We start from the raw sequence: 13,311 nt of genomic DNA on the forward strand, positions 1-13,311 counted from the left end.
TAATTGATAGATACCTCTCATTGAGTGATGTACCAAAAGAAGTGCTACAGTTAGTGGGAATATGTTCAATGCTCATAGCTATCAAATTTGAAGAGATATCACATCCTGAGGTACCTAGCAGAAAACAATACTTTGTTGGGTAATTCACAAATTCTCAACATTCTTATCTATATTATTTCCAAATTTCCTTATGATTGTTGGAACTTGAAATCACAGGTCAATGCCTTCTTGGATATATCAGCTAATGCTTATAACAGAAATCAGTTTATTTCAATGGAGAAAGATATTATTCAAAAGCTACGATGGAATTTTACAGTTCCTACACCCTATGTATTTTTAGTTCGACTTATCGGAGCCTCTATTGTGCAAGATAAAGAGGTAAACAATTCTACGCCATCGGTCCTTAGAAATAGAAGTTCACAATCTGTTTTATTGTGACATCTGAGACAACTAAGTGATTCATGTTAATTTGTCTAAAACAAGAGGATATGTATGGCTCATAGCAATACCAAAGTTCACAGACAACTTACCTTATATTTATAATATATGTAAATGTAAATGAAGGATTTGGCATACCTATGTAAATAATTGATTCTGATACAATTCCTTTGATATTTGTAGATGGAGCACTTGGCATTTTACATAGCAGAACTTGGTCTTCTTCACTATCAAGTATTTTTATATTCCTCTTCAAATATTGCTGCCGCAGCTGTTTATTCTGCTCGTTGTATACTCAATAGGATTCCACATTGGACTCAAAATCTACATATCCTATCCGGTTACTGCAAACATCAGATAAAGTATTTCACCTTCATTAAATCATACTATTCGTATATTCAATTATAAATAGATCTAAGTTTGATAACTTAACTAATTATCATTATTTTTTGAACAGAGATTGCGCTAAGCTATTAGTGAGGATACATGCAAATGTAGCAGATAAGAAAAACCAAACAGTATATTTCAAATTCTTAAATAGTAACAAAGGTCATATTGCTCTATTACCACAGCCACATAACATCGAAGAAAGATTGTAGAAACTTCCAAGAAGAATATTTTTTTTGTTTATGCTGAATCTCGATCAAAGCTATTGAAGAATCCAATGTACAGGTTCAGTTGTTTTGATAAATTATCTTAAACATTAATTTGTGAAGAATTCAAACATAAAATATGAAATTTATTGGATTTTGGGGTATATATATATATATACTACCTGTGTTTGCTTTAAAGGTGTAGCAAGAGTTGAGACCATATAATTATTGGAATATAAAATTCCAAAATACAGTACATGTTATGTACCAAAAACAATTAACTACTAAGAATAACATTTATTCCTATCTAAACTAGGACCTGCAAATCCAATTCAATGTATATAGTTTTGTATTTTTGTATTTTTGTATTTATTCAAGTATTTATATAATAAATATATCTTTAGAACTAATCTTGATAAAATTTTATATAAATTAAATAAAATATTTTATTTTTATTATAAATTATTTAATACTTATCTCAGTACGGTTAATTAAGACAGTAAAGATGAGATAAATATTAATTATAAATTGAATAATCATGAGATAAAAGGTGAGTACATCGTTAATATGAGAAATACTAGTTATAACCGTTGAAATGTCTTATTTCATTATTTGAAAAATATAGAGAAAATAGATTTAAAAATGTCATTAATTTTGTTAAAAAAAATTTATATAATTATTAAATAAAATATTAATAATTTATTTATTAAATTTTGAAAAAGCCTTATTTAATAATTTCGCTTTAGGCCTTATAACGTGTTGGGCCGGTCCTAGTCTGTGCAAAGATAGTTTCTGGATTTTGTCCTTTTTGGTTGTTGCATATTCCCCATAAATGCCTTACCAATCTTTGGTGTATATATTATCTTAATTGTATATATCTTATGTTTTTATGAATTTTTTAACTACATAATACATCATTCTCAGCGATTCAATTAGGAATCTATCGAAGATCAATTGTGTTAATTTCTTGTCTTTTATGTTGTCTTCAAACACCTACTGTATCTTTTCTCTCATAGCTTGATTTTGGATAATGTGGAGGGTGTAATCCAGTGAATTCAATAAACCAAATCAACCCGTAAAAAAATAGTTTATTAATTCGGAGAAAACTCAATCCAAATCGACACAAATCAATTATTATTAGTTCAGATGATGGGTTGAGATTTTTAAATTCTATATACATTTTGGATTGAGATTTCAAATAGTAAATATAATTTTTTTTTTCTCTAAAAATATACTAATTTTTTATTTTTTTATGTCATCAACAAATGTGATACTTATAGTGTGTCAGAATAACAAAGGCAATAGAAAATACAAAGTATAAAAGGAAATAAATAACATACTAACAAACAAGTAAACATAATAATTAATTACGTTAACAATGACTAATATAATAACTACTAAGTCTTGTTTATAAAAAAAAATTCGTTTTGGTGCGGTGTTTTCCAAATTAAAAAAAATTGTTTTTGTTATTAGTATTATCTCTGCTCATTAAAATATTAATAAATTGATGGTTAATTTGGGTTAATCAAAGACCACGTATATATAATTTGGGTTAATCAAAGACCACGTATATATCATTTGCGTTCGAAATTGAAAATGATATCTATTAGGATATATATCCTAGATTCTCAATTTAAAGTTATTGACTTGTACACAAAACTTTTTATGGTTGGGTTATATGATTTAGATCTTTTTATTTTATCCGGATACGAATAGAAATAATAGTTAAAAAGTTAATGTATCTAATAAAAGTTTAATTCAAATATATTAACTTTTTAACTGTAATTTTTGTTTATATTTCATAATTAAGCGAATATCTTTGTAATAATGTCTTACTTTCTTTATTAATGAAATATTAGTACTTCCTCTAGTCCCAATTATACGAAGAAAAAAAAAAGAGCAATGATATTTGAACACAATTTTAAACACAAATACAAACACAAATACATGTGGTTCCCACATAGTCTCTCTTCATTTAATTTCCCTCTTTTATATTTTCTACACAATCTCTCTCTCTTTATTTAATTTCTCCCTATTTTTATTTTCCCCTTTCTTATCTCTTTTTTTTTTTTACTTTTTTTTTCTTCCTCTATAAAAATAAACTTCACAGATTCATCTTTCTTTTCTTTCATAATTCCTCTTTTTTCCTTTTATTTACTTATTTTAATCAAATTTTTTATGAAGTAACTTTGACATTCTAATCAAACAAAATATAAACTTGGTTAATGATTTAAAATAATATGGTTAATTCCTTATACAACTTGGTTAATGAATTTGAATAGAAAGTTTGGTCATTCTAATCGAACAATATAAATTTGGTTAATGGTTTTAAGAAACATGGACTAAACTTAATATGGACTAACAATTCACAACCCTAACTTTTAGACGAAAATAATGCATTAACCACTTATTATACTTTATTAACCAATAATGTTTACACTATTAACCAGAAAATGAAACAAACAAAAAAACCAAAAAATTGTGTATGAGTCAAAAACAACAAAAGTAAACAGTTAAGAAAATATCAGAAGAACTAAAATAAAATAAAAATCTATTTTAAATAATAAAATAAAAATATAAGAAGTGTAGATTTGGAGAGCAATGTATAAAAAAATACAAGTGAAAAACAAAATCTAGGTCAACACAAAAATATATTAATGAAGAGAGAGAATATAAATATGTATAAATGTGTATAGCGTATACGTATACGGTAGTTGTGTTTGTATTTGTGTTTAAAATTGTGTTTAAATAACATTTCTAAAAAAAAAACATTAATACAAATGAACTTATTTATTACAAACATTTTTTTTTTAATATATTTACAAATATAAGTATACCTTTTTTAGAAAAGTTTGAGACATTAAATTCTCTTATTAATATATAAAAAATAAACATTAAATAATAATAAAAATTATTTAAATAATAAATGAATCTTAAAGTTACAAGGTTTAAGTATGTTTATGGTCCTTGCAAATATGCGTTATTTTGATTTTAGTGTCTGTAATTTTTTTTGTTTGATTTATATCGTTGTAAATTTTAACAAATTTTAAAAAAGTTTTTCATAAATTTTTTTTAGTAAAAAAATGGTGACGTGATTAATTTTGAATAAAGTGACACATGGTAACTTTGTAATTGTATTTTATTAGATAATATTTAATATTTAAAATTAAATTTTTTTATTAACTCATTTAATTATTTAATTAAAAACTTAAAAATAATTAATTAATTAATAAACTAATTAAATAATAAAAAACTAAATAATATTCATATTCAACTCTAATTTTTTTAATAAAAACTCAATAATCTTTCTATTCAACCAAATTTCTTCTTCTTCACATCATTTTGTTCTTTGTAAATTCATATTTACCTGTAAAAGTATCAACATTATTATTATTATTATTATTATTATTATTATTATTATTATCAATAAACACAAAATAAAATACATCATACCACGAAATATGGATAACAGCTGAAAAATTGTTATTATTCTCCATCAATTTTTTTAAAACATAAATGTCAAACATATAGAATAAAATATAAACACAATCATTACTTATAACTTTTATCTTGGTATAAAATAAAATAAATACCAAAGCAACCAAAAACATCGTAAAACTTAATCAATAATCATTAAATCAACTACAGAAAAAAGAAAAAAGACAAAAAATATAAAAACGGACCCAATATATGCACAGAAAAATTTGGGAGAAATAATAAATTGAATTTTATTAACCTTATTTAAACCTACCTTAATTTAAAATGTGTGCTGTTAAGTATTAACAAGAGACGTAGTACTTTGCTTGATCATACAATTTGTTTTTCTCACATTTTTATAATTACAAAATATTATCAATAAACTAAAATAAAAATAATAAAATAAAATATATTAATAATAATAATAAAATTAAAATTAATTATATTAATAAAAAAATTAATTAAATTGAACAAATAAAATATATTAGATAAAAAAAAAAAGAAATTTGTTGAGTAGACGTGCAAAAAATAAGTAATGTGTCCCTAATATTTTGCTGTTAAATCAGTGGCCATGTAGTATATATATAAAAAATTCATTGGATGTAGATGCTAGCATGTGGTAAATTGTCACACTAATTTATCTCCAAAATATTAGGCACACGATATTTGTTTTTGGCATACTCAACCGTCATGTATTTTTTATTTATTTAATATATTTTATTTTATTAATAGTATTTTGATTTTTTTAAATAAATTAAAAATAATTAAAAAATTTAAAAAATCAAAATACATTAATTTAAAAAAAAAACAGTTAAATAGATATACCAAAACAAATGACATGTTATAATATAACAATTTCTTCTTATTTTTTTGTTGAATCTAATAAATAAAAGTTAATAAAAATAATAATAAAATTTGAACTTGATGTATTTTTTGTTTGATATGTGGTATTTTTTTCTTTAATTTAATGTAATTTATTTGTTCAATTTAATTAATTTATTATATTATTAATTTTATTATTATTAATTTTATTTTATTATTTTTATTTTAGTTTATTAATAATATTTTATTTTTATAATATTATAATTATTTTTGTTTTATTAAATAAATAATTTTGTAATTACAAAAAATATGAAAAAAAAATTTGTACAACCTAATACCTAGTCTATCTTGGGGATGCCACCTTCTATTATATTGAGGAAAAAAAAAAAGTCTTCAAAAAGTTACTGAGAACATGCAATGATCTAGGGTGCAAAAAAATAGAACAATTTATTATTATTTTTTTAATTTGTGGCAAATTGATATATTTAAAAAAAAATCCTAAATTTTACTATCATTTCAATTACATTTTTCAAGAATATAGAAAGTAAATTATCAATCTTTTTCTTTTATTTTAATATCAAATCTTAGTATAGATTTCTATTAAAATTAAAAATTATATAAGACAAAGGGGTTCCCTTTTGTTGTTTCTGTTTTTACGCTCACTTCTATCGTCTCTCAGTAATCCATCTATCCTTTCATCCGAAACTCCAAAATCATTCTGACTTTGCAAGATCACCGACCTTCCGGCAACCCTGCACCGTCCTTTCTTCTTTCTCAATCGTTTAGTTCTGGTTCGTTTCTATTCATCCTTACCAAGTTTTTTTCTCTTATTTTTCTTCTTTTATTTAGTTTCAATGGTTGTTTTAATTTTAATTATGAACATTTTAGTTTAGTTTTGATTGTTTTTTTGGTTTGTTGTTTTATTGAATTGTCGTTCTTCTACTATGTTGATTTTTTTTCAAACATCGTGCCTATTTTGTGAAGGAGGAAAAGGGATCCTTTTCAAAAATTGTGACTTATTTTTTTCTCTTATTTGAGATTGCTTTTCATGTGGTTTTTGTACTGTAGCGTTGAAATCGTGACGTGTAAACGATTTTACAAGAAAAAATATAATGATCACTTTATTTTTATAGTTCGGTCTAGGGCACCAAATTCTTAGAACCTGTACTCCATGATATAGATGAGAGAAACCTGATTTTAATTTTTGCTCTTAATTTTTGGATTAGGATTTTAAGAACTAGAATATACTTCACTTTATAGTTTAATTTCAATTTTCACTGAGAATTGCTCTATTGCTGTTTGTGTAGATTTCAATATCCAAGTTTCAGTTACATCGCTGCCATGGAGGTTAGTTTCATATTCATTCTTTTCCACCATGCTGTAAATAGTTTGGAATCTTGGTTTCATTGCTGATTTTACTGTTTCTTTAATAGAAAAATGGAGCTGGTGCTGAAATAGTTGACGTAAACAAGACCACAGTGACGCTGGAACCGGAAAAGTCTATCAGTGGTGGACTCTATGTTCCTGGGAAGGATCGAGTGGTTTATGTGCAACCAGAGAGAAAATCTCGTTTTGGTATTACTTTGTTTTATAATTCATTTAAATTAAATGACAAGTTAATGTTTTGCTTATATTGATTGTTCATATCATACATACATGATTCTGTGTCTTATGTTTTTACATTCTTAAGCAATGATGCTGATGTTTTTCATTTTTTGTTTTAACGAATGATTTAACAGGACTTGATACCCTTGCTATTGCAAAGCGGGCAGGGTCTCAAAGTGATGGTGCATTCAAGGTGCCTAAAGAAATAATCACTTCAATTGCAGCTGCTGCAGAGGATGAAGATAAGTCTGAGTCCTCTGTTGTTGAGGAAAGCGGGAATGCAGGTACACGCAAGCATGCTCATAGGAGATATCGTGAGACGACCAGTGAAACATCACGTGCAGGTATTCTTTTAGTTCTATAATTAATCTCCTTTCGCATATATGTTACAAACAATTTTTACGTATAACTATTTTAATTAATAAAATATCAAGTGGTTGTACTTGTAGTACATTTCAACTTTGTTGGAAGTGCATTATGTGAGCTTGAGTTTAATAAAGTGAGATTAGACTACTATTATAAGGGTAACTGTAATAAGGATGTTTCTTTAAATTGAGGTGCTTAATCTTTAACGTGCATGTGTATTGCTTTATTGTAGGTATATGTGTTGAATTTTCGTAATTCCTTTTGCTTCTGTTGAAAATAAAATAATAACTTCTAAAGGTTCTATCACTTTGTCTGTACAGAAAGTTCTCTGACTGAAGATCACCATGCTGATACATATGGGACTCGTTCAACTGAACATACAAGTTCTGATGTAAGATTATATTCACCTTCTCTTTAATTTCATAGTTTCATTTATGGGCTTTCTGATCCTAGAGCAACCATTTACGAACAATAGTTCATATAGAGGGGAGGCCAAATTTACCTTAGCATTTGTAGTTGTTTCTTGTATGCTTGTTTGCAATTGCAACTCTATAGCATAATAATGTCAGCATGAAGTAAATTGTGGTGAATCTTGTGTTGTATAACTGAGTGACATAAAAAATCCCACATCTCCTGAACATTTCTGTTTAACATTGTGTTTTCTTATTGAAACAAATGTGTTGGATAGTAGTTTGAACTCATCATCAGAAAAAAATGACTTGGGAGATAAAAAAGTAAATCAAAAGAACTTTTTCCGTAGATTAGTACGTTGCTTTGAAGTGGCTGTTTTTTGGTTTTTCTGAAATGCTTTGAAGAACATGAAGAATATATCTGAGTTTTGTTTTTAATCGAAAGTACAAAAATATTTATTTTCCTAATCTGTGTAATAAAGAAATGTTTTTTTGTTGCTTATCATTGACATTTCACTTAACACTTGGCAATTTTAACTTAATAAAATTCTTTCGTTTATGGATGTGGGCTCCATATTTCTAATTTTGATATTTCAATTTTGAAGGTTTCTGCTTCACCTTCTGGATATGACAGGGATGATCATAGGAGCGAGAGGAGGCACTCTAGGGATGATTCAAGAAGTAATAGCCGGCGGGTCCGACATAGAAGTGATTATGAAAATAAGGAGTCTTATTCAGAAAGAGATTCACGTAGTAGGTATTATGACTATGAATATGATAGAAAGAGAAGCAAATATGAAGGTTCAAGGAGAACGCCTGGTATATTATTGTTCTGTTTTTGTAATTTTTTGAATTAATCCAAGTATTGAATCCAGGAAATGTTTTGGATTTATTTGAATGCAGAATACTATAAGTTATTGCTGTGTTACAATTATATTGAAAAATTACCAATGTTGTATCTACAGGCAGATCTGACTGGGACCATGGCCAATGGGAATGGGAAGATACTCCACGTAGGGACAGTGTCTCTGGTTCTAGACGTCACCAACCTTCACCATCCCCAATGTTTGTTGGTGCCTCACCCGATGCACGATTAGTATCTCCGTGGTTGGGGGGCCATACTCCTCATTCTTCTTGTATGTTATTCCAATTTTCAAATATCATATTTGATTTATCAATGTCAATTTTGATGGATTTAATTCCTATAGTTGACTCAGATGATGATAATATTTGAGAAATAACTTTATTTAATTGCTAACTTGAATGTAGTTACTTCATCTTCTCCTTGGGACCATGTTTCTCCGTCTCCTGTTCCAATACGCGCTTCTGGATCTTCAGTCAAATCTTCTGTTTCTGGATATAATCGAAGGTCCCATAAGCTCACTTTTTCTTCAGAAAACTCAAATAAATACGAGGTAATTTTGCACCTAATGTCGGATAGTTCCTATGTGTATTTGATAGTTTATCATAGATACAGGATTACAATTATGTTTAGCATATCACCAAAAAGCATGGTTCTGAATATGTTGCATGGTTTTCTTCTTCCATACTATAATCATTGTGGATTACCGATTACTCGTGGTATGCATATCATCTCAGTTTCACCAAGACATCAACTTATATAATTAATAATTCATTCCTCAGGAGGAAATATTAGATAAATCTGACCTGGGTGAAGAGAACAAGTATGAGATTACTGAAAGCATGCGTCAAGAGATGGAATATGATGCAGACCGAGCATGGTATGTAATCTAGTTTTGAAAAGTATTTTTGTAGTATATATTTTTGAATAACTTTTTCTGTATTTGATATGGGTGGTATTATATTTTGTGATTTGCTAACTCTGTTTTTTCATTGATTATAGTTTAATCTAATTAAAATTATTGTTATGAAGGTATGATAGAGAGGAAGGCAGCACATTGTTTGATTCTGATAACTCATCGCTTTTTCTTGGAGACGAAGCTTCATTTCAGAAAAAAGAGGCCGAGTTGGCCAAAAGACTGGTAACTTCTAGAATTTCAATTATGTTTTAACGAACTTATCCTGCACTTGTATGTTCTTGACTGTTATGCATTTGGATCTTCCTGCTATCGTTAAGTTGTTAAGTAGGTATTATGTCCAAAAAAAACTTGTCAAGTAGGTATTATGTCAAAAAAAACTTTTCAAGTAGGTATTATGTCAAAAAAAACTTGTCAAGTAGGTAAATTAAAGATAGTTATTGTCCTTAAGGAGAGCCAATATATTTTACTATCGAATTTTGAACAAGTTCTGTAGTGGTCATGATAGCATGGAAATTTTGTGATCATAATTTTTTTTAATTTGTACATGCATAGGTCTTGTTTAGACAAAAGAGTGAAGTTTATAGAAGTTACCATTACATTTCTTCAATAGAATTTTGAAGCAGTCACTTATATTTTGTCCATGTCCTTGGTTGTGTGATGGTAAGCTAGATAGATATGTTTTAGCATCCATGTAGCCTATCAACTTGGGTGACTTTTGGGTGATTGACATTTGAATCTGGTTTATGCTTTGAATAAATGGACCAGACAATTAATTTGTTGAAGATGCTGATTTTCTGCATCCAATTCCAATGGCTTGTGTTCTTTTGATGGAGTTGGTCTGTGACTTATTATTTACCATTATATGTATATATGTCTATGATTGTTATTTTGATCTTGTGCTGCCACATATTTGAAGGATTATTTATGATAACTATCCAATAAATAAAAAACATGTATTTTTGGACTATGTCAAAAGGCCCAAGTTTGGTACTTTTTCTGTAATCCTCTCGAATGAAACTGATTGTAAATGTGATTGGTTTATTGAGGTGTGAAATCTGATTGTGCTTTAATTTAAAATTTGAGGTTGACTGACTAAAAATAACTATTCATACTGTTGAGAGTCCCAGGTTGGATGTGATATTGTTTAAAAAAGTGTTATAAGTGGGTGACATCCCTCACCTTATAAGCCGACCTTTGTAGGGTTAAGTTAGATCTCATCCAAATAATAAGGTATTCTATAATACTTTACTGTGCCATATCAGTATTTGCAACATGCTGTGTACTATCCACATAGTTTCTTATTGTTATTGTTGTTGTACTATCCACAATGTGTTCAATGTATTGGTGCACATTATTTTAAGCAAGTTGGTGTGAGTTTATTAGATTTTAGTTTATTTAATAATAGTTTCCTCTACCCCACAGGTCCGAAGAGATGGGACTAAGATGTCTCTTGCTCAAAGCAAGAAATTGTCTCAGCTTACAGCTGATAACGCCCAATGGGAGGATCGGCAACTGCTGAGATCAGGTGCTGTTAGAGGAACAGAGGTTCAGACTGAATTTGATGATGAGGATGAACGCAAGGTCATTCTTCTTGTGCATGGTAAATATGGATCCTACCAACTTTGACAATTTAATGTAGTTTGCATGGTATCAATCTACTCTTTTGACTGACAATCGTTTTCCCTGTCGGTCACAGATACAAAGCCTCCGTTTCTCGATGGCAGAGTTGTTTTCACTAAGCAGGCAGAGCCGATTATGCCAATTAAAGATCCAACATCTGACATGGCTATAATTTCTCGTAAAGGATCTGCTCTGGTCAGAGAAATCCATGAGAAGCAGAGTATGAATAAGTCTCGCCAACGCTTTTGGGAACTTGCAGGCTCAAAACTTGGTGATATCTTAGGCGTTGAAAAATCAGCAGAACAGGTATTCTTGTGGAATAATTTTGAGCTTTGCTTACACTCTTTATGGGTTGAAGATTTAGTCTTTTTTAATTTTTTTTTTCAAATGCTAGATTGATGCAGACACTGCTGTAGTGGGTGAAGATGGTGAAATTGATTTTAAGGAGGAAGCTAAGTTTTCACAACATATGAAGAAGGGAGAAGCTGTAAGTGACTTTGCTAAGTCAAAAAGTCTTTCTGAGCAAAGGCAATATCTGCCTATTTTTTCAGTGCGAGAAGAGTTATTACAGGTTTGTTTATCTCTGTTATATCTGTGGTGATTATTTATAGGTTTTTTTTTTTCAATTAAGAAATCTCTCACAAAATATCACAATCAATCAGTCTGAACTGAATGTTGAAAATTAGGACATCCAATACATTTGTTATCAAGTCCTGCATTTGGGATTTCCGTGCAGTATTATTCTTTTTGGTCCTAGTCATCAACACTGCATTGTTTGATCGCTACATTTGTCATTTTTTGATTATGATATATACAAGACCAAGTCCCTTTTCTTTCTTCCATTCTGTTGGTTATGCATCTGAATAATGTAAATTCACATTTTTATCTGCTTGTGTGGATTTCTCTTTTCTTTTCACAATATGTAAATATTTGGTTTTCTCATACATTCATTAATATTGTTTTGTTTCGACTTTGATTTTCTGATTAAAACACACTTGCTCATTGAGTTATTGCAACAGTATTTTTTATTTATGATGTGTAGGTGATTCGTGAAAATCAGGTGGTGGTAGTAGTTGGAGAAACTGGTTCAGGAAAGACAACCCAATTGACACAGGTTTTGTTGTCGTTTTCTTTGTGTTTTATATTATTAAATTATGTTGTCCAATGAAGAAAGGAGAAAAAACAGACTAAAAGCACATGTTATTAATTATGTGTTAAGAGATAAGACAAGTAACAATGTTCATCAAAATGGAATTTGACATTTGTGTTTTTGAACAGTATCTACACGAGGATGGCTATACTATAGGTGGAATAGTAGGTTGCACCCAACCAAGGCGTGTGGCAGCTATGAGTGTTGCCAAGAGAGTTAGCGAGGAGATGGACACAGAGTTGGGCGATAAAGTTGGTTATGCTATACGTTTTGAGGATGTGACGGGACCAAAGACCATAATAAAGGTGAACAGCTTTATTTAGATTATTCATGTGGTGGACAAGCATTGTAATAATGTGGCTACATTAATCATAAACTTTTTGGTGCTTTGCTCTAAACTTAGTGGTTAAATTTTTCAGTACATGACAGATGGGGTACTTCTACGGGAAACACTTAAAGACTCTGATTTAGACAAGTATAGGTATGGTCTTGACAAATCCCCTCTATATGTCTCATTGTTTGTTTGAAATAAAGACAATGTGATTATGTTACTAATCATTGGGTTTGAAACTATTTCAGGATTATTGTGATGGACGAAGCCCATGAAAGATCATTAAGCACAGATGTCCTTTTTGGAATATTGAAGAAAGTTGTAGCCCAACGTCGTGATTTCAAGCTGATTGTCACATCAGCAACTTTGAATGCACAGAAATTTTCAAATTTCTTTGGAAGGTAATATTAATTCCTCATATAGCATTCTTTCTTGTTCGTGTTAATAACTTAAGTTTAGTTCAATCTAATTGGGGCATCTTTGCAGTGTTCCAATTTTTCATATTCCTGGGAGAACATTTCCTGTCAACATATTATGGAGTAAAACTCCATGTGAAGATTACGTTGAAGGTGCAGTGAAGCAGGCTATGACAATTCACATAACCAGCCCTCCTGGTGACATCCTTATCTTTATGACCGGCCAAGATGAGATCGAAGCAGCTTGCTATTCCCTTGCTGAAAGAATGGAGCAGATGGTATCATCTTCAAAGAAAAAAGTC

General features: G+C 29.1%; 2 protein-coding genes across 3 annotated transcripts in view; both read left to right on the top strand.

Moving 5' to 3' along the window:
* LOC101501944 (G2/mitotic-specific cyclin-2-like) overlaps window positions 1-1,197 on the top strand; it is a 3,506-nt gene extending 2,309 nt beyond the window's left edge. For both annotated transcript variants that reach the window (XM_012715338.3, XM_073368130.1), the window contains exons 7-10: window positions 1-110; window positions 217-378; window positions 622-800; window positions 896-1,197. The exon at window positions 1-110 is cut by the window's left edge and continues 130 nt beyond it. The gene's annotated coding sequence lies outside the window, so the exon portion shown is untranslated. The remainder of the gene's footprint in view (window positions 111-216; window positions 379-621; window positions 801-895) is intronic.
* A 4,767-nt stretch (window positions 1,198-5,964) lies between these two features.
* Window positions 5,965-13,311, top strand: part of LOC101501631 (pre-mRNA-splicing factor ATP-dependent RNA helicase DEAH7) — a 9,467-nt gene continuing 2,120 nt past the window's right edge. The window contains exons 1-18 of the mRNA XM_004487179.4: window positions 5,965-6,121; window positions 6,638-6,677; window positions 6,764-6,905; window positions 7,070-7,279; window positions 7,622-7,692; window positions 8,317-8,530; window positions 8,677-8,847; window positions 8,981-9,126; window positions 9,356-9,453; window positions 9,606-9,714; window positions 10,915-11,092; window positions 11,189-11,418; window positions 11,507-11,683; window positions 12,155-12,226; window positions 12,391-12,567; window positions 12,682-12,743; window positions 12,842-12,994; window positions 13,080-13,308. Of these exons, the coding sequence (XP_004487236.1) occupies window positions 6,672-6,677; window positions 6,764-6,905; window positions 7,070-7,279; window positions 7,622-7,692; window positions 8,317-8,530; window positions 8,677-8,847; window positions 8,981-9,126; window positions 9,356-9,453; window positions 9,606-9,714; window positions 10,915-11,092; window positions 11,189-11,418; window positions 11,507-11,683; window positions 12,155-12,226; window positions 12,391-12,567; window positions 12,682-12,743; window positions 12,842-12,994; window positions 13,080-13,308 (2,445 nt within the window). The 5' untranslated portion in view covers window positions 5,965-6,121; window positions 6,638-6,671. The remainder of the gene's footprint in view (window positions 6,122-6,637; window positions 6,678-6,763; window positions 6,906-7,069; window positions 7,280-7,621; window positions 7,693-8,316; window positions 8,531-8,676; window positions 8,848-8,980; window positions 9,127-9,355; window positions 9,454-9,605; window positions 9,715-10,914; window positions 11,093-11,188; window positions 11,419-11,506; window positions 11,684-12,154; window positions 12,227-12,390; window positions 12,568-12,681; window positions 12,744-12,841; window positions 12,995-13,079; window positions 13,309-13,311) is intronic.

Source organism: Cicer arietinum, chromosome 1 (genome assembly GCF_000331145.2).
Source record: "Cicer arietinum cultivar CDC Frontier isolate Library 1 chromosome 1, Cicar.CDCFrontier_v2.0, whole genome shotgun sequence".
Lineage (NCBI taxonomy): Eukaryota > Viridiplantae > Streptophyta > Magnoliopsida > Fabales > Fabaceae > Cicer > Cicer arietinum.